Genomic DNA, 24,204 nt, shown 5'->3' on the forward strand with positions numbered 1-24,204 from the left:
CAACAGATCCAACGTTCGGCAAAAGCTAGACATTAAGTACAGACCAAGAAGTTACAAAAAACCTTGAGAATAATTACGTATTTGTATTTTGGCGACACCTATTTTTATCGAAAGTACGATGCAGCAAACACTTCCGAAAAAGCCGAACAGAACTTCTGTGCTAATGGTTGTCGGTAAAGATGAAATCACAAGACAGGTCGCAGTAAGCGCAGAGGTAAAGAAAAGCGAGTTTACGAATGGCCAGAAATCCGTGGTCTTGGCTTAATAAATAGCGTTGTAATTTTTTAATTATTTGGTAAAGAAGTTTTATATACTGTAAAGTATCTTTGCAGAATATTTAATATGTCAAGTTGCACACGGCTGGTTTTTGCCAAAAACTTTACATACAACCAGAGAATCTGCTTTATTTTTTTCGAAATTAGAAAGTTATTAAAGTTGGCAACGATTCACACAAATAAAATGCAAAGGAACGCGCACGACATTGCTCTGCAGTCAACGCCAGTCTTTCATTATCGCATGCGTATCGGGCGTTGTTAAAAGAAACTCCAGATGGAGCAACGCCGCTTTCTTGAAACCACGTTTCCTTGTTTTGCAGAGTTCCAATCTTAAATACACTGCCGGCGGTGCGTTCGACACTCAGTTGGGGATTTGTCGCTAGCCAGTTCCAAAACCACGCGTTCCCGGGTCACAGTAGAAACTGTTCAGATCCACCATAATTTCCTTGTTAGCCTCATTATCCAGAAAATACATGATATTTGGCACACCGAAGACTTGCAGTTTGGGCAGACCGGTAAACGTTTCGCACTGGAGATACCGGATGGCAGTTACGTAGAATAAGATGATCCGCAAACTTTTTAGCTGTGAAAAGTCCTTCTGGTGCAAGATGAGCGGCTCGCAATCTTCGAAAGAAATTTCTAGCAGGTTGCTCAGTCCAGGGCTCAAGCATTCCGATGCGGAAGGTCAAAATGTTGTCAATGGAGTTCTTAATTTTAAGCACGACGATCTTCTGTCGAATTGGTTGGATGACTTCCGGGTCCAACACCGCCTCGTTCTGGATTTTCCCGGATACAGCACGGTGTTTACTGCGTTTACTGATGGCTGCTGTCTGTTTCTTAAAGACCTACAGCCAAGACAAAATAGAAGGTCTTAAATTGCAGTCGTTAATAGCCGCACTGATGACTGAGTGGCTGGGCCTCAACTGCGCCGATATTTTATTTTGGGAGTACGCTTTCTTGTTTTGGGTGTTTTTTTTACCAGTATAAACCACGTTCTCAAATATTTTTGAGCAAAACACCACCCCTCACCATCCGGTTATTAACGTTCCTCAAATATGTTTGAGTAAATCACTGTAGATTTATGGGTCGCATAAATTCACTCGCACCGAGTCGCACGTACGTCTTTGGTGGCATCCTCACCACAAACCAATGTGATGTATGTTTGTGTGCGTTTAGCAAAATACTCGCCACTCGTGTTCGAAAGGAATGCGCAGTCAGATGTATCCAGCGACGCAGGTGTGCAGGATTCCTGTGGTCGAGCAGTACACTCGCGTATATTCAGAGGAGAGTTGTCGAAGTTGGCGTCGGCTGTACTGGCCAGAGCTCCTGAAACAGAATTATTCTTGCTTCCCTGATCGACCGCGCTTTGCGGTTTTCACATGAAAAGGCATCTGCGTTTGTCGTTGTCGTTTATGTTGTTGAAACGAAGTTGAATTTATTTCTTAACACATTTAACTTTAAAGTTAAATGTGTTAAGAAATTACAGTAAGTGTATGTAGAAATCTGTCGATACGAAAAAGAAACTTTAAGAATGGTTACGACATTACATTCTTCGGCCCCACGATAAACATTTCCGTGTATAGCTATAAACTGCCGGCAAAATTAATAGAATATACCTTCTGTGTCGTTGGTTGTGAAGAAAACCGTTGCGAAGAGTGCAGTCAGTGCTAAGACAAAAACGAGACAATTTACAAATGACCGGCAGCAAGCCATACTTAGAAAAGAGTAATTTTAAATTCGGAAATATTTTTTGCAAATTCAGCTGTCTCGTGCAAGCTCATAACTCGCATGCGAATTGTCAGAACCGGTTTAATTACAGAGACAGCGAAAGAATTAAGAATGTGCTTTTCTTGTTCTCTCTCTCTCTGACTTTAGCACATGAATTCAGTACATGAATTCAGTATAAACATGAATTTAGCACATGAATTCAGTATAAACAGCTTTCGGCACTTTAGAATCATTAGTACGTAACTGTTGTTTTTAGAAGTACAATACACGGTGTACCAGTAAACACACTACGAGTAGGGCATCGTTTGTCACTTTTAATACTTATCAGTATTTCCTGTTGGGAAACAATATGGCATCGTTTGCGATTTCGTTCCAGCGCTCGGAGAAGAAATACTGTAATCGTAGCGTACAAAGAAGTGTAAAGTGTATTTGTATCATACCAATTACTGCCTGCTACTGATATGGCTAAAACGACGACTCACTGGTACATCGCCGAAAAAATTATCCGATTAAATAACTAAAACTGTTGGGCAGGTGCCATGCAAACTTCCGGGAACCCGATTGTGCGAGAAAACAAGAAACGTCCGGCTGGAGCTCATCCGTTGGAAGTGGTTAATATTAATAGCCTTTACTGGGAGATGCTACTTGTATGCAGTGAGACTACGCTTTGATTTGTTCATCCATGCAGCCGGCGCGAAGTGTGCACGAATTGTAAAATATTTCTTTTCTCTTCTTGCGCTTGCATTAATTTACGCCGAGCGGTGTATTTTTTAAGCTTCGACAAGATTCCCGAACTTTAATGCAGTCTTTGTTTAAGTGCACTGCACTATTAATCTCGCACGTCGAAAATTAGAAATGGTAACGTTTCACAGAGATCCCGTGAAAAAGCAGTCACGTTGCATTGCTCCATTGTCAAAACCAGCATCCCCTTAGAGCATGCGTATCTGGCATTGTGGAAATAGCCTCCTGGTGGTGCAACATCTCCCTGTTGAAAAATAATCTCTTTATTTTGCAAACTTCCAATTCTGTATACGCTACCAGCCTTGCGGTTGACGCTCAGTTGCGGATACGTCGCTAACCACTTCCACAACCACTCGTTTCCCGGGTCACAGTAGAACTTATTGAGGTTCTCAAACAGGGTTAGTTTATCATCATCCAGGCTGAGATAATCCGTACTTGCCACCCCGAAGACTTGCAGCTGCGGCAGATCGACAAACGTTTCGGGCTGTACGGATTGGATGGCCGTTGCGTAGAATAGTATCATCCGGAGGTTCTGCATCGGTGAAAAGTCTGGTTGTCGTATGATAAGAGGTTGACATCTCTCCAATAAAATGTGTAGAAGGCGGGTCATTCGTAGCAGCCCGACGCGCGACGTAATGTTGTTATCCCGCGATCCCTGGATCTTAAGCACGGCTACCTGGTCTCTGATTGGGCCGATGACTTCCGGGTCCAAAACTGTGTCGTTAAGGATCTCCACGGATACAGCACGGTTTTTACTGCGTGTGCTGATTGCTACGGTCTGCTTTTTAAAGATCTGGAACCAGTTACAGATGCAGTTTAATGCCTATGACCGCAGGTCACAACCCACAGATGATCTTTACGCGTTCCAAGTTCGAGTGACACGGACATTTTACTTGTACGTCGTTGGGTTACAGAGACGTTTTAACTTTTACCAACGAACTGAACGAAGTTAAATGCGTATTCAACAAGCACTGTGCTGTATTTGTTCTTGCCCTCCTAGTTTAAGAATTAAAGATAACAGCACTGTAGCCGAGATCACTTATTGACTAGCTAGTATATACCTACATCTTTAGTAATATTCTTCATGCTTGTCCACTCACAATGCAGTGTAACGTGCGTCTGATAATCTTTGCTGTCGCTCAAGTGAAATCTGCAGTCGGACGACCTCAGTGAACGCGCTGAGCAGATGCCGTGCGGCCGAGCTTCACACTCGCGTACCCTTAGAGGAGAGATGTCAAAGGATGCATCGGTGACATTCGCGAATGATCCTAGAAACCACAAGTTAGTGTAAGAGAAACGATCCTTAAGTTGTACACAGTAAACCTTCGATCTAACTGTCTAATGAACAAGTTGTCCAACAGTCTCGAAAAATATCTGTAAGGTTTGAATAATGTAGACCAATTTAGTATAAAAATAAATCGTTGAGATTTCTTATCGAAACCCATTTCCTCATTCTCAAAAGCTTGGGGCAGAAGAATCATTCGGGAAGCCAAACATACCTTCTGTGCTGTTGGTTGCAATCGCATTCGCAGGTGAAGATGGAGCCACTTGAAATACTGTTGTAATAAACATAGAGACAAAGAAATATTCTACGAATGGCCAGGAATTATCCATGGTGGAGGTTAGTAAGAACTTAGAAGCGCCCTGACTTTTCAGTTATTTGGCAAAGGCCCACCTCATTTTATGGTAGACACTGCACACATATCTATACGCTTGCACCCGTGTTCTCGCCGATGACGGTACAAACCGGTATAGAAATAAGATCAAAAACTGATGTAATGAAAAAGCAAGTGTACTTCAAGTACAAGTACTGCTAGCTCGTTTACTCTCAATATACAACCGAACGCTTTCGGCACTTTAAATTCTTATCGTTGCCAACTATTTATATTTGCTTTTTCTAAAGACGAACGCGAACAGCTGGGGTCGGCCAAGATTATCCTTGCCTCCTTGTTGCCTTGTCACTTTGCCTTTTTCAACTTCACCCTTACCTTTGCCGATACCATTACCTACTGTTCAAATTGCTTCTAGAACGAAAGCCATAGGTCATTAACAACAAAATTGGTTTTGCGGCTCAGAGTTCTTCTGCGCGGCTTGATGCAAGTGGGAAGGGTCCATTTGCATTTATACATAGATATATAGTGCAGAAAAGTAATTATCCATGCAAACAAATACTTTCTTTCATAGAAATTAGTGCTTATAAAGACTTTTACAGTGGTTTAAAAATTGGGTTGTCAACGCCGGTCGAAAACCCGCCCGCCGAAAGCCCGTAGCCAGAGTGAGATAACAAAAATATCACCCGTGCACGCAGCCATAATGTTAAAAGAAAGCAGAATCTGATATTCTGCCAAAGTGTTTTATCTACTGTATATGTAACAGATTAATCAGTTGTTTAAGGTGCCACAGTTCGTAACATGAGCTGGAACAGAGCACCGGAACTGAGCAGCATGAGCAGCAGCACTTTCTAGGAATTGTACGCCGGCAGTTGTTTTCCCGATATCCTTTTGTGTAAGCATTTTTGCAAGTGTTTTTCAGATACGTAAGTACTGGGAGAGATGCTTTTAATCCTGTGCAGAATATTTATTAGCATTTAAGTTTTCCAAATGCTCGTTTTGCCCATAAGTTTGCATACACTGGCTGCTTTATTCTTGTTCGAGGCTAGAAATTAACTTGAAAGATGGCGCAAAATTACAGATATGCTCTGTAAAACGACTTGAAGCGCATTGCTCTGTTGTCAAGGCCAATGTTCCATTTGCAAAGCATGCGTATCTGGCATTACGGAAATAAATTCCTGCTGGCGCAACGTCGCCTTGCTTAAACAATGTTTCCCTGTTTTGCAGAGTACCAATTTTGAATACGCTTCCCGCAGTGCGACTGACACCCAACTGTGGATGTGTCGCTAACCAGTCCCATAGCCATTCATTGTCTGGGTCGCAATATAAAAAATTCAGAGCCAGCACCAGCTCCTCGCTACCGTTAACGAGCATAAAATAATCTATGTTTGGCAGGCCCAAGACTTGCAAATTAGGCAGATCCGTAAACGTTCCAGGCTGGATAGACTGGATGGCAGTTTCCTTGAATAAGATCATTCGAACATTTAGTAACGATGAAAAGTCTCGCTGGCGTATGACCAGGGGCTGGCAGTCTTCAAAAAAGAGTTCTAAAAGGTTGCTCGGTCCCAACAGTCCGATGCGGTGCGTTACAGCGTCGTCGAGGGAGAGCCTAATTTTAAGCACGACTATCTGCTGCCGGATGGGTTCGAAGACTTCCGGGTCCAGAACCGTATCGTTAATGACTTCCACAAAGACAGCGCGGTTTTTGCTGCGTTTGCTGATCGCTACTGTCTGCTTTTTGAAGACCTACAACGATGCGAGATTTAAATTCATTGGCTGTAAATTGTAATCATTACAAAAATTGTCATGGGTTTCTTGTTATAGCTTTAACACATCTGTTGATTTGTAGTTTGTACTCGTATAATATGGTTTCTTTGTTTGGATGCTCTCCTACGATTCTACCGGCGAGAACTATGTTCCGCCACTATTTAAAAGTATAGAATTGCAGGATGTGGCTTTCATAAAATTAATACTGATAACTTTGCATACTTCTTTGGTAATATTCGCTCGCAGATAGGCATCAGGACAAGTCAGCATAATGTGTGTCTGTTGGTGGTTGGCAGCATGGGCAGCACTGGTCTTCGAGAGGAATGCACAGTCGGATGTATCAATTGACGCCGGTGCGCAGACTCCTCGTGGACGAGCCGTGCATTCGCGCATGCTCAAAGGAGAGGTGTCGAAGCTCCCGTCGGTCATGTTCGCTAGTGCTCCAAAAGCAAAAGCTGCATAATAATAATATCAGGATACAAAACGGTAAACATAGCTTTCAACATCAAAAACGTGGTTTGGCAGTACACTATGAGTACTTGAAAAATACATCAGTATGAAAGCACGGTATAACGACTAGCATAAAGGCCCGGCAAAGAAGAACTCGTAATAACTTGTCCTGTACCTTGTGTGCTGTTATCGCTGGTCGCAGGCAAAGCCATCTGGAAGAACGCAACCATCGTGCAGATGAAGAGAGGCGAACATACGAAGTGCCGACAATCCATTGCAGAGGAAAAAACTTGATGTACTCGAATTCTAATTATGTATTTTGTTGCAGATACAGTGATCTGAAGTGTTATACAACCTCGTATGGTGTATTTATTACTCTGCGATCACTATATATACTAGTACCGATAGGATCGTCGGATACCGGTTGTAAAAATGATGGATATAACGTGCGAGCGTACTGCTTATTAAAATATAGGAGAGAACCTAAAGCGCCTTCGGCGCTTTTACATTCCTAACCATTCTGATTTCCAGTTGAACCGTAAACACTATGACCTGTCACTTTTTTATGAGAAGCCCATAAGATGGCTTAAATGCGGGCAACAACTGGCACAACAAATGCGAAGTCACCCGTGGTTACGATATTATGTATGAACTGGGAAAGTGTCTCCAAGCTTGTGTCATTTCGCCCGTACCAAAAAAGGGAAGCTAAGGCTTGGTAGCCGATTAACGTTAGCCTTATCCGGCTTATCACACTCCCGAAACAACCGACTAACCTGGACTGACTTTTAAAACTTGAAAAAATTCTACCGGCAATCTGCTTGGCTTGACTTGATCGATTCTTCTCTCTACAGACTGGGAGAACAAATTGGGAACATTTCTTTTCCACACCAGAAAACATCTTGCCGTATCATACGGCAAGGTTTACCTTCATAGTTCATATGTAACTAACGTAGGTACTTACTAGATACTAACTGTTTCACAAATCTGAAACATAACCAGTCGGGCTTACAAGTTACAATGGGTGGTCACTCATTCTTCTGGAACAGGGATGTCAGAACGCGACGGAAGTACCGTGCCTGTTCTACTCGTAGTGTTTCGAATTCTGGAACAGGTGGAACACGTCTACGGTGAAGACTACTCACCCGTACAGTGTGCTGTCTTCATCGGACACTGGCCATCGGTCCGTTGAGTTGGCTGTTGTTGGCTATCACATACGCTCTCATCGCATGCTGATTGGACAAACTATAAAGGAGGCGTGGCCCCCATTCGAAGATCCAACACTCATCCGTCTCACCGTCTATACTCGTACGCCGTTGCTCTCTGCCGAGTCTCTGGCAATCTTTCGTGATCTGAAGGCTAGCAGACCGCTGCAGACGGGTGAAGCGTTTCATTTACCCGAACAAAGTGTCAAATATTTGATCAGGCGTGATCGTCTTCATTTCCATTAATTGCTACCGTGTGTATGTACAACACTCCACTTGATTGACTTGTCAAAATTCCTCTTCTCCAACGCTTTTAATTATCTGCCCATCATCGGGAATACTGGGCCAGCTAACTAGCCGTATCGGCTGCAAATCCGGTTAATACCCATTGTTCCTAACTTCCTATCACCTATCCGGCTACAGAATGTGGAGACTTTGCGCTGTGTTATGCGTGTTTTTGATTTATCCCCATGTTTCCTGCGGATCGTCGCATGCTCATCAGTCCCGTAATCATCTCCATAACCGGCAAGCGGTGCTGATTCCCAAGGAAGAAATGAGGGATATCAATGGGCTGCAGTGTCCGCCGTGCGCCAAAATGTTCTGTCCACGGAAATCCCGGCTTATGTGCAAAGGCGGCTTATCGCTCGGTACGGGTAAAAATAAATAAATACACGTTATTTAAAAATCGCTAATACTAATTAAATGGGAGCATTTTTTGTGGCCGTAAACTGCGCTAAATTTGCAATAAGATCAAGCTTATTTTGTTGTAACATAGGGAGGAATTAAATAAATGCAAATTATTAATAATAAAATGAAATCTGTTTAATTTTATTCACGGGAATTTTGTGTGTAATAATCAGTAATATGCATAGTTTATTTCGATGGAATGCCGGTTAAAAGTTAATCCAGCGAAATAAATATCGGATTTCCAAAATAACCTAAGCGGCTTTTAACGGATAAGTGATGGTGGTGTTTAAGTGATTATCCAGCGTTAAAAAGAATTGATTAGGCGGTGCCATTGAGGGGAAACCTGTTGGCAAATGGCGTTTGATGGAGAGCGCGGCGGCATCCGTGTGTGTTAAGTCATAGGCGCTGATCGTTGTCGGCATTGCCTTTGTAGATGTCTGCCAGTGTTGCGCTGTGTGCGCCAAAGTGGAGAATGAGCAGTGCGGTGGCAAGGGGAATTATTTCGGCACTTGTGATGCGGGATTATATTGCAGCTATGCTGCGTCGGATGCGGCCACGATGACCACGTCGGCCGGTGACGGGGACGCGGATCTCGCGGCTAACCACGGCATCTGCCGAAAACGTAAGACCAGAAGATTTGACATGAGGAATTTCCATTAATTAAATGCAAACAGAAGGTTTTCAGTAAAATTCAAAAGTCAAAATGGAGCCCTGTTCAGTAAAATTTTTGTTGAATTTTTTCTGATAAATTTTTTAATTGAACCTTAAGGCGTAATTAAGGCGTAAAAATTAAAAATTTATATTAATGCTAATGAGCAACTGAACGTTTTCACTAATTGTGGAATTGTTTTCCCGAGTTTTCCGTCAACATTTTCCAGTTTTGCTATTGAAACGCTTCGGTATGATAAATTTTTAGAGACTGAACGTTTCGAAATTTACTGCTGACTGAATTCGTTTACTGTTGTGTCTTTTTCGCATTTACAAAATTTTTGTGGCTGAAGTCGATTTCCCTTATACGAGTATCTTGGATATTTCATAAATATTTTACGAGTGCTTAAGAAACAGATTACATCTGTATATGCACTCACAGAGAAAAAGACATTAAACCGTGATTTATGGGTTAATTATGAGTTGTTCATTGTGGCGGAATGCTTAACACTCAACTGGTTTTACTCAACGGTGACCGCTGGTTGATACCGGTGTTTTTACCTGCCTTGACCGCTGCCAGCACGGCAGGTGGCGCCGGGAAAAACAGCTGATAATGCGCTGAAAAATGACCGTAATTAGTGTTGTGTTTGGGATGCGTGGCCATAAATCTCCGCAGCCGGTTCTTTCGTTACAACTGATTAAAGTGTTTATCCGGGCTTAGATAGTTCGCGTGGGTTCGGAACCGTTAGACGCCGTTGCTATTTTTAATAAATTTTTAAAAATTGGCGTTTAATTAATTTTACGATTGCTTGTTTAAAAAAATGAGTTTTCTTTGAAATTTTACTTACTTATAGGTCCAGATTGCGCCCAAAACTGGAGAAAGGCAGAATAAGACAAATTTTATTAAGTAGGTAAAATGGTAATGTAATGGAAATTGAAACACTGGTTGACCGTACTAAAACTGGTTCAGAGTACATTCTTAGAGCAAAATTGTTGTAACTACGAGTAATTTATAGATAAATTCTTTGTTTGTGTTATTATCCGTGTAATTTAATCTGCTGACATTAGCCTTTCAATCCGATCCCTTGCAGAAAAGAGTGCCGAAAGAGCGGTGAAGGATATCTTTGGCTTGGCAGATGAGGCACAAAGGGACTCTGGCCCGGTTAAGGAATCCGTCTGTCAGCCGAAATGCACTCCCGAATTGTGCACGAAGAATCCCCGGGCCATCTGTTCCGCTATGTAAGTAACACTGGTCACACTAGGCCGATGTAAAATCCAAACAGATCCATATGCAGCGCAAATAAATCGTCTGAAACGAAAGAACAACATCGGCAACAAAGTATACTTAACGCCCATTCACCGGTGTAAAAGGAAGCCGGAATTAAGACAACTGCCGCGTACTAGTCACGTTTCACCGCCGGAATTAAGCCGATTATGCGCCGCACCGCCGTGCGGACGGTTTCGTTCGGAATATAAAGTAGATATGATAATGTAAACGCACCCAGTGTGGATAATGTAGTGTAAATATTGTTGGACATTTACCTTGGTCAACAGTAGCAATTTGGTAGTTAACAACTTCAACCGGCTGATTATTGAGGCATAAAGATTTACCGTAATGCAATGTTTTTCCAGTTCCTTCGTTTTTTTTTTCTATTTCTAATATTTAGTAAAAATAATTATGTTGTGTGCAAGTAATTTTTTAAAAAATATTCGTCGTTGTATAAAATAGAATTTTTTGGTAATTTTTTTGTATATAAAAAGTAGAATTTTTTGTTAAAACGTTTTCCAGCTTTTCACGGATAAACTTCACAAAATTTTCAGCTCGTATCTGTAGTTCGTAAAAACTGTAATGGGACAAGTAATTAATTTTCGATAATAACTTGCACAAAATTTCACGATATCTTTTTCGTGTGTTATCGAAACAAAATTACGTTTAGTGTTATCGAAATAAAATTACGTCGATTTTGTTATATGTGGAGGTTATCGCTGATTTATGAAAATATTGGATTAGTAATTTACGTGGACGTTATAATTAGCTGATATCCAGATGAGGATCAGTCAATAGCGAACAAAACTCTCCACACCTGTCATCCCGGGACACCGGCTGGCCCGCGCCCCTGACAAACGGTGCCGCAGTCAGCATGGAACATGTCCCGGTGATGCCGGGGCGCGTATATATTCGGGCCGTGCCGCATGTGTGTAATAATACAGCCGACGCCGCAGCGGCTGCAGCGGGTTCATAACCGCACCAGGAGGCCGCAAACGGCCGGCAGTCAATCATATGCAAATGTGTCCTCAGCTGATTCATGATGCCGCGCCACCCCGCTTTTTCCCATTTTCAGCGCCTCACTGTGCCGTGTATATTGTGGCGGTTAATTAAGCCCGACACCCATAAAACCCACAATTTCCAGCTCGTTGTCATTAGTCAGGCCACAAAAGCCAAAGTTGTCCTCAATGTCTTTATAATGATTATTGCATCAGGATAGTGATTGGACCAGAAGGTCACCTGGTGCCGGTGATACGAGAAAATTTACATACGCGTAGAGGTTGCGTTTTGCGTACCTTTATTCTTCGTTATTATTTATTTGTTAATTTCTTTACAGCTGCTTGCTGTTCGCAGTTTGTTTTGCAGCTGCTCTTTTTAAACCAGTTGCTAAATTAAGATTTCTGCAGCTCTAGGTTTAGCTACGAAACTGTTGCTTATTTACCTGTGTGCATTTTGTTCAAAAGCGGAAGTTTTATGTTTTCTTCGTGCGTGTGATTGGTTTTCTAAATTATCCCATTTTAGTAAACGCTTTTTTTAACTCTATCGGTGAACCCTATCGGTTCCGTTTCTGCCCAGTTTGATGGTGATTTTGCAAAGGTCACTTATCATGCTAGGATATTGAAGGCTTAACGAGAACCGCTTAACATTTAATTAGCATCATATCTGCCTTTGAATAGCAATTGGCGTTGATTTAATTCCGAGAGAATACCTTTACCCACCCCGGGTCCACTCCAGACAGTTAGGAGGGAAGAGGGACGCCATAGCCAAGGGGCTGCTTGATTGCGCATGTTCACATGAGAAATATGTCAAGTAGGGGGTCAGCCAGCGCACAACGACAACGGAACCGGTTTGAATGCGCATCTAGAGTGGCTGCACGAGGGCCATTTATCCCCCGACTATCATGGGGTGGCGGTACCGCTTTGATACCTGAAGCTCTCCGTTCTAGCCGTCCAGCGGGAGGTCCCTGGGCCTCCGTTTCACACCTGTAGGAAGAGGTATATTAAAGAGAACGAGAGAAAGCAGCAACGCTCCCACTCGAGCAATACCCACAAATTATGCCTAATCAGTACTTTCTTCAGTCAGCAGTACTTATCCGTCAAGTGGATTACTCCCACCGTTCCTCACCTTTTTTCCCGGTAAACCAAAGTGCTAGTGGCGGTGTCTAAGGCTATTGTTGCAATAGATTTACGGTCTTTTATGGGGGAGGTTTCGCGTACAATGTGAAGGGATTGTTGAACAAGTTATGCAATTAAGCAACCGTGATAAGAAACAAAATTCTAACGGTTAGAATTATTACAGTTATTCCTAGTTTATGATGAAATTGTTAAGCTTTCTTAAATGGTCAAGGTAGCTTGCATTGCACAGTGTAGCATACAATCAGCCAAAGAAATTAGAACTGGGCATTTTTCAGTCAAAAAAATTTTGAACTGCTTAAAAAAGGTTATTGTTATCTTAGCGCCCGTGTAAATATTACTTATCGTTTACTTCGCCAGTGGTCTGGCCGCTGTACTACAATTTCTTGCCGGCATTTGGAGGCAGTACTTGGCCAGACATGCAGCAGTTACAATGATTATTACGAGGTATTAATCTCGAAGTATTCATTGGATAATATTAGAAAACCAACTGTGTGAAAGCCCTACATAAAGATTAGCTTTATAATAAAGATTAACCATAATTATTAAAGATTAGCCACAACAGTTTGCAGCCTGCGCTACAGCAGTCAGTGACAAATTGATTAGTTTTTGGAAGCCCGTTGTCTTCGTTCTTTCACTCACCACGAACTGGCCACCCTTAATAAAGTGGGGCCCAGCCAGCTTTATAGCGTGAAGAGTTCATTAGCGCCAACTCACTTGTCATCGCCAATGGGACAGTTGGGATTGCTATTCATCAATTGTGCCTTCGTTCTCTCCCTCGTTCGCGGTGTAGTGTGACTGGACAGTAGCTAATCCGGCCACCCACGCTGACCTTATTTGCGCTTTCGGAGTAGAACGAGAGAGAGAGGGAGTGAGTGGTCGTTGGTGCCTTATCAGGAAAAATGTGCCCATTCAACATACACATTGTCCGCACACCGATACTGTGTGTCTCAAGTGCGAGACTCTAATTAATTTCTCATTACGGACCCAGGGGCTTATCAGGCTAAGAAATCGCGCTGCTAGTGTGTCATGCATGGACTAGCTGATCGAAATCCATTGAAAAGTGCTTCTAGGTGAAATTGTCGGATTGAAGATTACGTTGATCGATCGGCCAAATTCGGCTGACCCGTATCAAAGAATTTATTGGACATTTTTGCTAAAAAAATACACTATCAGCATTAATCATAATTCATGTGAATGCTCTGATGATAAGTAATTTCCACGGTGACCTATGTATCTCAGTTTCCTGTGGTTTTTTGGGACACTACTCCGCTTGATGCATGGGTAGCGTTTTGGATATCCAACTTGTTTGACTAAAAATTTATGTGCGCAGGATGCTTTTTAACTGCTAGTTTAAGACAAATATTAGGTATGTGTACCTAGAAGCACATATTGTTATGGATTCATTTTCTGCAACGTCACTGCACTACGGTTCGATTAGTTTCGGGGTTATTAAAGGATCGATTATTGCACGTTAAAGTGAAGTGCAAAAACTGGTATGGTGTAGAATCGTATGAAGCGGGAGGTGACGATTAGCTAATTATGTATCTGGATAATTCATGTTTGCTAGAGAAATTACTGTACCAAAATTTTTGCACAAGACAGTGTCGATGTTCTCGATACCGACTTCCGAACGCTATATTATGATGTACAATACGGTGTGCACGATAATGGAATATTCAGTGTGGGACAAGTACTGAACTTCGAGAAATTTTTTCAGTGACAACGCAGATGAAACGCGTCCCTGCCAGACCGGCTGCCAGCACACTTCCTGCATGGCGTGCCGTTTCACCAATTCTGATCCACAAGCGTGTCCGAGCTGCCGGACGGATGACTTCCACTGTATGAAACGCTACGGACGCTGCATAAGAAAGCAAACCTGCTGGCGCCGCAAATTTCCGTGCTCCAAAGCCATGCTCCAGGTAGGAGCGTCACAGTGGCTGAAATTCGATAAAGTGCTCGTGTCAGCACGTGCAAAATCAACCCGCAGTCATTTTTGATTTTTATAACACACTCATAGAATTCCGTATTGATTAGGCAATCATCATTTCACATAACAACCGGTCTGCGCTTATTTAAATTACTTTAATAATTCGGACTTTTCGGCATAAAAATCAACCAAAATCAGTGTACTGTTCATTATTGGTTTTCGTAGAATAGTGGCAAATGTAACCTCGGAGTTGTCGCCAGCTTTGAAAATTAGTAAAGCGAAAGTTGAGCATAAAAATTTTGCTTGTGGAGTTTAAAGATAATTTTTCTTAATCTGGATTAGCTTTTTAAAGCTTTTATTTACATATATTTACATATATTTTGTTCTGATTGCAGAGTATTTCCGGAAAATTTCAGTGTCTGATTCCGGAATGTCCCGGATAAATGGGCAAACAGGGATGAATGAGCCCACCTGTTGATTGTGGAATACTCAACGCCAGTCCATGGATCCCGTGATCTGCATTTTGTTATTTGTATGCAATAGCTTTTCTTAATAATTAAACTATCGCGTAACTGATGTGCCAAAATGTTCGCATTTATTATCAATTGATGGAATCGTTTCACTTAGTTACAGTACTGCTGTCCGTGACCAATTACAACTACCAGTATGTTTTGGAATTTGTTATAATTGTGCCTGATGTAGCGCTGAATAGGATTACGGAACTTTTGCTGCGTTGTTATTGTTTATTCGAACAATTATGAAAAGAGATTTTGTTCTGTTTGGAGAAAAAAAGTGCTATCGAAAGAGAAACACTTCGACTGTTTAATAAAAACTGTTTAACTGTTTAACTTCGACTGTTTAACTGTAATGCCGGTATCATGACTGTACTCCGCTCTGGTTATTTTATGGTCCATAAATCACTATTAAATATTTTCATAATTGTATATTATAATTTACTTTAGTTAACAACTTTTCAATATATAGCGCTGTTGTTTTTATTTCTTTGTTTTGGCAATATTTATCGTTATACATAGCAATTTGAGGGTGTGAAGAAACGTGTTATAGGGAAAAATTGGATTATGCTAAACGAATTAGGGGTGTGAAAGTGGGATTATCTTTACAGATACAGAGTCGAAGTTTTCCGTTGAATATTTTCCACGCCGTATTTTATTAGATAATCCTCGTGTGAGCGGAAAATTCTTCAGTCATGTCGAAAAACAAACAGACAACGCTGGGCTGCACCTGGAAGGAACACTACCGCGCATGCCAGAATGCCGGAACCGCATACACGCAAAACGCGGCATATTGATAATCAGCCGTCCGGCTCGCCGTATATATGCACACCAGGACGATGAAAAAATCCCTCCCTGTCAGCAGGTTGATTGTCCGCGAATGAACACGAATTGATAGGGTAATAGCAGTTGTTGAAAAAGAAAAGATTATCAGGAGCAGAAAATCAACAAGGCAAATTATGCTGATGCGCACATTATTCCTTTGGTCAATGCGTTATGGAGTCAAACAATAGCAATTGGCGCGCGTTTAGCGCCTTTACCGGCAGCGAGAATATACATTACGCGTACGAGGACATTTTTGATTTTGTCATTAAACAGTTGTCGAGCATGGAGAAGGTAAACAGTGGACGGGTGAAATGTTTTCACAGTTAACATAAATCAGTGATATTTATCCAATAACAGTTGCCGCGCCATACACGGACAATAGGCACTGTTGTTGTCCTGTGTGTTAACGATCGGTTTGTTCTGCGCTGTGCGTTCCAAACGGTTGCCAATTGCTCTGGTAATTTACATCTATCGAGGAGCGCTTGAATTTCTTATTAATCAACCACCATGTTTATTTTGCGAATGTTTGCGTGATGATTTTATAATTTTACCCTTCGACGCTAATAATATTTTTCATTTATTGAGACACAATATACATCGTAGTGCAATGGCAACAACACAGGGTCTCCGCTTCGTTTATCATTGTACGCAAGTTTGCGCAGTTTGATCGCTTGTTAAAATTTTCGACTTGATGGAATAATCCTTAAAATTTTTTAATTTACTTCCCGATTATCTACTTGCGATGCGATCACTTTTTTGACCTTTCTTATCCCTGTAAAGTCAGTCGCCGGCATCGGTGTTTCAGTACTTTTCATTTGGCATTCGTTGGCAGCCTGCTCGATCCATCATGACGATCTCCTATCAGCTAAAAGTAGCCAATGCTACTTTTGCCGGTTTTCCGCGTTTACTCCTGCGATGGCGCGGGAGTGTTTATAAATTAATGTACAAGGAATTTCTCCTGTACGCCTTTTGTTATGCGCTTATGAGCTGCGTGTACCGGCTGGCCTTAACGGATGACCAAAGAAGGTGGGATCCTTCAAGGTTTGAAATGAATCAAAAATAAAATTAATGGTTTCTTTATAGGGTTTTCGAGAAATTATGTGTGCATATCGAAGAATCCATGAACCATGTGCCGTTAACGTTTGTACTGGGATTTTATGTGACGTTTGTGGTGTCGCGTTGGTGGGAGCAGCTGATCAGTTATCCATGGCCCGACAGGTAGAAACTATAAACAGACATTTGTTTTGGAAATATGTGTTTAAAAGTTGAAATCAGTGTTGCAAATCTTCCATTATGCCCAAGAAATCAAAAATGTATACTGAAATCTGCATATTTGATTCAGAAGTAGTGCTGATTGCTAATTGTTAACCGCGTTGTAGCCACTTAACTACGCTTTAGCATACGTTAACGCACGAAGAGTATTCTAGTGTGTTATACTAAACACTAAACAGCTTGCGCCATCAATTACTGTATAAAATTGTCAGCAAAATTATGTGCAGATAGCTGTGTAGATAGTTCGCAAATTATGTTCGCTCTTACTATAGGATGACTTATTTAATAATTTTCTACATCACTGGAGAGGACGAACGATCCAAAATGTACCGGTAAGACCCGCAAAAACGAAACTTCACCACTCAAACAATTTAACCGTTAGTGAAAAAGTCTTTCATGTGCTTATGTATTTGGCGGCTTATTGTATAGGCGTCAATTGACGCGCTATTTACAAGCCACCACCATCCTTCTCACTCGCACTCTCAGCTTGGTTTGCAAAAAACGCTTCCCCTCCTTGGAGCACATGGTGGAAGCCGGTCTGCTGACCAAAGAAGAACTGCAGAATATGAACGACATCAAACTGCAGTACGGCAAGTTCTGGGTGCCCTTTGTCTGGTTCACCCAGACCCTGGAGCAGGCCCGCGCCGAGGGCCTGATCAATGACCCCACCGGCGTCGGGGTCAAGCAGATCATGGACGAGCTGCTGGTGTTCCGTTCGCTGATGGGGAAGATGTTTGCCTATGACTGGGTCAGCATACCCGTCAGCTACACGCAGGTACGTCGTAACATAACTTAATCAGCCGATCACGACGCGCGCCGGCATAATATTATTGTAGCGTGGAGTGTGTGCTGGTGTCATCATAACCCCGCGGTGCGATCAGTGTTTGTTTTTCTTAGGTTGTCACGCTGGCGGTATACACTTACTTCCTGGGATGTATTTTCGCGCGGCAGTTTTTGGATCCGGAGCAGAAGATTAAAGGTCACGGGTTCGATATGTATGTGCCTGTGTTCAGTATACTGCAGGTGGGAACAGCAATGACAGAGATTTATGCTTAATTGCAGGGTAATTCCCAAGTTGATAATTAATTACTGTAAATGTTGTAAAATTAAAAAATCCAGTCGTAAATATAATGGTTACCTTTACTGCGAGACGAAGAACGATGCATATGGCCTTTTATATACATACCTGCCAAACACACTACGATACTTGCATATTCACATTCCTTGCTTTAGTGCTTCTGCAATAAAAAACTTAAATCGGAATTTATATTCTGACTTCTTTAAAAGAAAATGGTTACAATCAAATTTGCAAACCCATACATAGTCCGACTAAATTAGCTTATACCAATTTATTATTTACTGTGGCTGCATTTTTTAGTTCATATTTTACGTTGGATGGCTAAAAGTGGCGGAAACCTTGATTAATCCTTGGGGTGAAGACGATGACGATTTTGAGGTAGACAGCTGCTATGACGGATCCTTCCAAGTCATGATATTCCTGTTTATGAACTTTTTTTCATCAGGTTAACTGGTTTATTGACCGGCATACACAAGTCGGCTTCTGTATTGTGGATGACATGTACGTAAACCGGAAAATTTGCGCAAAATGTAGCTCAGTATTACAACGATACGTTTGTCACTGTTTGCTAAACACCGTGCAAATTAACAGGCATCACAACGGACCATCTCTATCCAAGGATAAATTCTGGGGACAAACACAGGTCCAGATGCCGTACACCATTGCGGCAGCCGATGATAAGCGCAGCAGTGATCTGGCTGACCTTGGATCTACCATGGAATTTACGTACGTTTTATAGGTTTTTCTCATAAAGAGACCAGCGGAACAGCGGCATATCGACTATGACCGATTAGCAATACGTTGTTTTAATCTTGTTCAGCGGTATAAAAAAGTTTTTCAAATAAGAATAACGATAAATTTATCATGATTTATGGAAAACCCCACTGTTTTACTCTTAGTAAAGTAGCCCAAGCTGTAAAAAAATGTTTCGCAATCTGCAGCTTTATAGTCACAATATCGCCATAATTCTCTCATATGGGCAGTTACAGCACTGTAAACTGGATTTGGTGAGAGGGCGTATGCCTTTGTACTACGCTATTCCGTTGTCTTCATATGTAAAAGTAGTGCAGTCTGAAGATACATGTTAACGATGCTATTGGAGCCTATATCAAGCTGTACAACTCAAAAACTTCAATTTATATTCTAGTTGAAGAACTTTAGAATGACCGTTTTCCACCATACTCCGATGTAAATTTATATTTTTACAGGGTACCGCTCAACCAGCAACGCATGTCGGTCAGCGGACCAGCCGGCAGCCGTCGTGCCTCCTCCGTCCACTCCATCGACGGCATCCCCGCCGCCAGTCTTTTGCCGCGGGTATCCAAACAGTGGGACACACCCGGCGGCCTCTTGTCCAGGTGACCTTTCATCATTATACAACGTCCACACTACGCAGTTCGTCATATTTCTCGTATTAAATTCTACAGGCGGAAAAGCGGGTTATCTACCGGTCACGGTACCGTCCACTGGGCGTTGCCGGATCGCGATACCATGCGGATCATCGAGGAATCACCGACCGCATCCGAAAAGGACTCCTTCTTGCCGACGTCCAGCGTGTCGTCCAAGGACCATGGGCCAGTTTCCATTGCGACGCAAGTGCCGACGCTAGTCACCAACAACGAATACTTCTTCCCGCGGTCCACCGGAACACAGGCTCCCAGTATTATTTCCGGTTCGGATATTGATTCGGGATCTGATGTTGTGCCGCCGATGTACTCCACGACCGCCATTATACCGCCCTCCTCGCCGCTCAAAGTCTCCATTGTGACGCGAGAAAAACGTCCCGGAAGGTAACGGATAAATAACATACTTACTCACGTATTCACCCAATAATGCCGATCAAATGCCGATATACCATATTTGTTGTAATTTATACAAACATAAAATATGACTAAAAGGCATATTTAACTTTTAAATACTCACTTATGAAATGCAAATGTACAAAATATATTTATGCATATAAACGACAGTAATTATTCGAAATTGTTTAAATATTCATTTGGTATATTTTATTATCCTAAACCTTTTTGGTGAAAATCTTTTTTTAAGGAAACTCAATTCCGCATTTACTTTATTTAATATGTTTCGATAAGTTATAGTGAGACCGTTTTTCAATAATTGTATACGTATATGTAACAAATTATCTTTTTGTGGTAATACTTCTACTGGTAAATGGGATTAATATCGTCTTTGATGTATCTTTATATAAGTACAGAAAGAAATTTCTGTTTTCTTTTGTGTTCCCTTTAATTTAAAAAAATCTTTGATGATGCTCAAATTTCAGCACCGTATAAACAGCGATGCTGATATTTACAAACTGACAATTGTAGACCGGCTACAAAAGAATCACGGAGGACAACACACCAGTCTGACGTGTGAACCTAGGCCTTGTTTTGTTTTAGTCAGATCTTTTTCACGACAAATGTTAATGTTTTTACCGGTGCACTTTATGAAAAGCTGCAATGTTAATTTCCTTAATTAACTGTACATGTGTACAAATTTCACTAAGTGAGTGACGTTTCACTAAGTGAGTTTCACTAAGTGATACACAGCAAAATACTTATTTGGATGTTAAATTATAAGCAGCACCGCTGAGCGTCTGTGTGTTGCGAGGTGTTTTTGTTGAATTTGATGGAAAATAAAACACCTGCGCTGTTTGTAGGAATTGGCAGATGCGCCGCGATTCCCGCACTATGGTAGGAGAGCATGGTGACCGCGGCGTTCACACGGAAATTGTACGCTCTCCGGATCGTCTGCACCGGGCATCGCCCACTGACCGATCACGACATGCTCCCGTTCTGAAAATGCATCATTTATAAATCATCAGAGTATCAGCGCCCACAGGTGTAGATTTTCGGTGCGCATGGAAGTGTCAGTTGTTTGGGAAAAACGCCAAAGATGTAGTGTACATTAAGTGCGAACTTAACGATAAGATTAACGCTAGCGCTGCTTTGTGAAATCCCCTAACTGCGTACCTAATGTTTAACCTTGATCGTGGAAAAGTTAATAAAAAAAGCGTTACTTCGTTGTACAAAGTACGCTGATTACGTTTTCTCGTTGATTACGTTTTCTCTGTACGTAATCAGCGCTGCTGCAAGAACGTGCTACAGTAGATTCTCAAATTCCGTCAAGCGACTTATACTCTGTGCTTGTAAGGAACATCAAAATGTGTAGACTGTACAGGATATAAGATTATCATAGCTGATTTAAACCCGAAAAAACCTGTAGTTGTCGGGTGGGTTCTACAGACGTTAAGACACACATTGCACTGGATACTCGAAGACTGACGGCGAAATTTTCACCCGAAAAACCAGCACTTCAGACTTCGTTTTACGGCTTTATTACACAGTCAGTTCGTTCTAATTCTATCCATGTTCAACACGACATAGGCACGATATATATGAACCATAAGAAGGTTAACATGACTGTGGACTGTGGAAATATCCTTGTACTTGTAGTCGCTCCGTTGAAGTCGGTTCTACTGGAGTCTTAATGGCAGGTATGTAGTACGGTGCCTATAAATGACTATAATTATGCGAAGTGACCTGTTTTCAGTGCAAATGTTCGGTACATAATTATGGTCAAAGCTATGCGCAGGCGGCAGGAGTACCGAACACAGTACCGAGCGCAGGAGTACCGAATTATGTACCGAACATATGCATTGAAAACGTACCCATTGTAGTGCCAAATATTGTTAAGCTAGGAAGGCGTATTCCAATGGAGGAAGCAGGTTATAGAGTACTGATACTGCAATTTCTGCGGATTTGGAGACACATTCGCAATTACCAGCACAAAATCCAAATTATACAAAGCTGCTTGGAAGGCACGAGCTGACAACTGGCCGCATAACCGACGAAAACACTCGTTTTGTGATGAACGAGACTGACCCATCAAATCTGCAGAACCCATGTTTTCAATGAAAGATGTGAAGCGAAATCAGGTTCGAATTTCGAGACTAATTAACTGTATAAGCATCATTAACGATCATTTGCCGGAGAACCAATTTTGTGTACGGGAAATTAAAGCAAATTCTTGTGAGCTTCGTTATCCCACGGTTGCTCTAATCGCCCACGAAATGTGGAAGATATACTACCAATTAAATCATGGTATTCCAGACCACCGTTGTAATTCTTAGAGATTAAATAAAATGTTAGTAAAATGCAGGCTAATCACATTCAGTACCGAAAGAAGAATAATGTGCACAATCACATGCAGCGTGTTTAGACCGTTCGGCCAAATGTATTGCTTCAGCGGTCACAATCAGAGTCCAGACTTTGCCAAAATAACTTCAAAACTGCTACGCCACATGGTTCAGTAACTATGTATAAAAAGAAAGGTGTCTCTGTGCGCCACCTTGAGAACTGGATATCTGCTTCTACTGGACAATGTTCTCCATTGTGGCATTGGTACAGGATTCGTACTGGTTTAGTGGTGGCAGTGAAGTCACGACGCCGTATATGTTGCCCGCTTCCCACTTACTAGGAACATCCCCGCCACACGAAAAACTGATCTGCAAAACTGGTCTGGTGCTGACTTCATACATCCACTGCACGAAGGTCCGGGCTTCGCAGCAGGAACACGAATGTGTCGGGTCAATGGGACAAAAAGCGTTGTCGTCGAATAAAAACTGCGCGTAGTAGCCGGTGTTCAACGTGTCCAGAATGTCACGTGACAAGAAGTTTAGAGCGTTTCTCGATAAATCCAGGAACTTTAAGTGCGAAAATGTAAAGCGTTGGCTTAAGGTTACTGTCTGCATTCCCACTGATACATTATGAGCGAACATCCGACCACTGATATCCCCAAACTGATCATCTAAGTACAGATTCTGAAAAGAAAATAACAATACGTACTCTTACCATTTTACGACAAAGACAATACGCCATGCAAAGACGACTGCACGATATAGCTAAATGGCTGCATTAGTCGGACCATTAAAGAATCAAACAGGAAAAACCGGCTTTTGGCCTCGTCAGGCCTGCAAGTAATTCAATCAAAACGACTAATCGGTATTAAAAATTAAAAGATATTGAAAAAATTATATGCCTGTTTGTTTGCGTACGCACTTTTAAAGATTTGGCAACTGGTGCAAACACCGTCCAGTCCAGATGGGCGATCTGATTCCCCGTTAGGTGAATCCATCCGATAAGGGGAGTGAACCCGGTTTCGAAAGCGGTCGCTTCGATAACACTAATGTCATTTTGAACTAAATAGAGAATTTCCAGTTTTTTGAATCCTCGAAGGAAATCGGCACCGAGGGACACAATGCGGCAGTATTGAATACGTAATTCCCACAACGTCCCCTTGACGTTAGCCAAAAACTTTTCCACTGGCAAACGAGCTCCATTGGCACCAGCAAAGCTGTGCAGATCCAGTCGCATTAGTCTAGTTAAATTAGACGGCAGGGGATCAGCAGAATCCTCAATAATGCTGTAATGCAGCGCGCCCTCTAACGATGGCCTTCCCAGCTCCAGCTGACGGGTTTCAAGCGGCATCTTGTGAACGAGGAAATTGTTTGGGATGCTGTAGTTTCCTTCGGTACACTGCAACACATAATAACCCCAGTAGCAGCTGATGTGAGGCCCAGTGGCTGCAAAAGAAATAAAATTCACAGATACTATCAGCCATTAGTGTATGAGTGCATCAGAGTGCAGTTTTTTATTTTTGGTTTATTCGAAAACTGATTGCTGAACGAAATGCCCAAACACATAAGGAGACACCTTTCGTTGAATTACATTTTCAGCAACTGCAAAGCCTGCAGCAATATACGAGCCAGCCATTTCGTTCAGCAAGTTCAGGGTTCAGTTTGGTATTAGCTATTAAGGAAATCAGGTTAGGTACTTGCCTGAAATCACTTGTACAATTAGCAATACGAGGAAAATGCACGCAGTAATAATCTGATCGTTCTGATGCATATTTTTTGTGTAACGCTTGACGAGAGTCGCGTAGATGTTTACGAACCATGTGATATTCAGTCGTTAGGTTGTAAAATTATACGCATAGTTTTAGCTACTGTAGAGTAAGCAACCACGTTATATACGGTATATCCACCAGGAAGCTCATCAGATTTCGTAAAGCAAATA

At 41.9% G+C, this 24,204-nt stretch overlaps 5 protein-coding genes across 6 annotated transcripts; 2 read left to right on the forward strand and 3 right to left on the reverse strand.

Annotated features, from left to right (window-relative positions):
• Positions 1–435: 435 nt before the first annotated feature.
• LOC129596346 (uncharacterized) lies at positions 436–1,988 on the reverse strand. Its single transcript, XM_055493583.1, has 3 exons — positions 1,892–1,988; positions 1,396–1,601; positions 436–1,120 (listed from the first exon to the last, which is right to left on the reverse strand). Exons 1-3 carry the CDS (start codon positions 1,986–1,988, stop codon positions 734–736), a joined length of 690 nt encoding a protein of 229 aa, XP_055349558.1. The 3' UTR covers positions 436–733.
• Positions 1,989–2,932: 944 nt separating this feature from the next.
• On the reverse strand, positions 2,933–4,488 carry LOC129596393 (uncharacterized). Its single transcript, XM_055493667.1, has 4 exons — positions 4,244–4,488; positions 3,810–4,012; positions 3,042–3,537; positions 2,933–2,988 (listed from the first exon to the last, which is right to left on the reverse strand). The coding sequence occupies exons 1-4, from the start codon at positions 4,356–4,358 to the stop codon at positions 2,933–2,935; spliced, it is 870 nt and encodes a 289-aa protein (XP_055349642.1). The 5' UTR covers positions 4,359–4,488.
• A 3,454-nt stretch (positions 4,489–7,942) lies between these two features.
• On the forward strand, positions 7,943–15,221 carry LOC129596438 (uncharacterized). Its single transcript, XM_055493715.1, has 5 exons — positions 7,943–8,420; positions 8,894–9,082; positions 10,200–10,347; positions 14,228–14,429; positions 14,833–15,221. Exons 1-5 carry the CDS (start codon positions 8,198–8,200, stop codon positions 14,878–14,880), a joined length of 810 nt encoding a protein of 269 aa, XP_055349690.1. The 5' UTR covers positions 7,943–8,197; the 3' UTR covers positions 14,881–15,221.
• An 810-nt stretch (positions 15,222–16,031) lies between these two features.
• Positions 16,032–21,137, forward strand: LOC129596359 (bestrophin-2-like). Of its 2 annotated transcripts, none has more exons than XM_055493609.1 (12): positions 16,032–16,231; positions 16,580–16,800; positions 16,858–16,992; positions 17,319–17,378; positions 17,476–17,821; positions 17,944–18,069; positions 18,425–18,502; positions 18,570–18,625; positions 18,716–18,850; positions 19,333–19,482; positions 19,552–19,914; positions 20,787–21,137. In XM_055493609.1, the coding sequence occupies exons 2-12, from the start codon at positions 16,622–16,624 to the stop codon at positions 20,941–20,943; spliced, it is 1,785 nt and encodes a 594-aa protein (XP_055349584.1). In that variant the 5' UTR covers positions 16,032–16,231; positions 16,580–16,621; the 3' UTR covers positions 20,944–21,137. The 2 variants fall into 2 exon arrangements, with proteins under 2 accessions (XP_055349584.1, XP_055349583.1); XM_055493608.1 differs by having other exon boundaries at positions 16,607–16,800.
• A 1,053-nt stretch (positions 21,138–22,190) lies between these two features.
• LOC129596365 (uncharacterized) lies at positions 22,191–24,167 on the reverse strand. The gene is made up of 3 exons (XM_055493619.1): positions 23,967–24,167; positions 23,188–23,711; positions 22,191–22,949 (listed from the first exon to the last, which is right to left on the reverse strand). The coding sequence occupies exons 1-3, from the start codon at positions 24,034–24,036 to the stop codon at positions 22,500–22,502; spliced, it is 1,044 nt and encodes a 347-aa protein (XP_055349594.1). The 5' UTR covers positions 24,037–24,167; the 3' UTR covers positions 22,191–22,499.
• Positions 24,168–24,204: the final 37 nt, after the last annotated feature.

Source organism: Paramacrobiotus metropolitanus, unplaced genomic scaffold (genome assembly GCF_019649055.1).
Source record: "Paramacrobiotus metropolitanus isolate TYO unplaced genomic scaffold, Prichtersi_v1.0 Parri_scaffold0000089, whole genome shotgun sequence".
Lineage (NCBI taxonomy): Eukaryota > Metazoa > Tardigrada > Eutardigrada > Parachela > Macrobiotidae > Paramacrobiotus > Paramacrobiotus metropolitanus.

Bases quoted from the DNA above. Each gene is read 5' to 3' on its own strand.
- LOC129596346 (XM_055493583.1), bottom strand. From the start codon at position 1,988: ATGGCTTGCTGCCGGTCATTTGTAAATTGTCTCGTTTTTGTCTTAGCA. The intron at 1,602-1,891 runs GTATATTCTATT...ATTCTGTTTCAG, and splicing joins CACAACCAACGACACAGAAG to GAGCTCTGGCCAGTACAGCC. The intron at 1,121-1,395 runs GTACGTGCGACT...TCTTGGCTGTAG, and splicing joins GTGAGGATGCCACCAAAGAC to GTCTTTAAGAAACAGACAGC.
- LOC129596393 (XM_055493667.1), bottom strand. From the start codon at position 4,358: ATGGATAATTCCTGGCCATTCGTAGAATATTTCTTTGTCTCTATGTTT. The intron at 4,013-4,243 runs GTATGTTTGGCT...TGTGGTTTCTAG, and splicing joins TGCAACCAACAGCACAGAAG to GATCATTCGCGAATGTCACC. The intron at 3,538-3,809 runs GTAGGTATATAC...AACTGGTTCCAG, and splicing joins TGAAGAATATTACTAAAGAT to ATCTTTAAAAAGCAGACCGT.
- LOC129596438 (XM_055493715.1), top strand. From the start codon at position 8,198: ATGTGGAGACTTTGCGCTGTGTTATGCGTGTTTTTGATTTATCCCCAT. The intron at 9,083-10,199 runs GTAAGACCAGAA...GATCCCTTGCAG, and splicing joins CCACGGCATCTGCCGAAAAC to AAAAGAGTGCCGAAAGAGCG. The intron at 10,348-14,227 runs GTAAGTAACACT...AAATTTTTTCAG, and splicing joins CGGGCCATCTGTTCCGCTAT to TGACAACGCAGATGAAACGC.
- LOC129596359 (XM_055493609.1), top strand. From the start codon at position 16,622: ATGACGATCTCCTATCAGCTAAAAGTAGCCAATGCTACTTTTGCCGGT. The intron at 16,801-16,857 runs GTGGGATCCTTC...GTTTCTTTATAG, and splicing joins TTAACGGATGACCAAAGAAG to GGTTTTCGAGAAATTATGTG. The intron at 17,379-17,475 runs GTAAGACCCGCA...CTTATTGTATAG, and splicing joins GAACGATCCAAAATGTACCG to GCGTCAATTGACGCGCTATT.
- LOC129596365 (XM_055493619.1), bottom strand. From the start codon at position 24,036: ATGCATCAGAACGATCAGATTATTACTGCGTGCATTTTCCTCGTATTG. The intron at 23,712-23,966 runs GCAAGTACCTAA...TTTCTTTTGCAG, and splicing joins AATTGTACAAGTGATTTCAG to CCACTGGGCCTCACATCAGC. The intron at 22,950-23,187 runs GTGCGTACGCAA...TTTTCTTTTCAG, and splicing joins CAGTTGCCAAATCTTTAAAA to AATCTGTACTTAGATGATCA.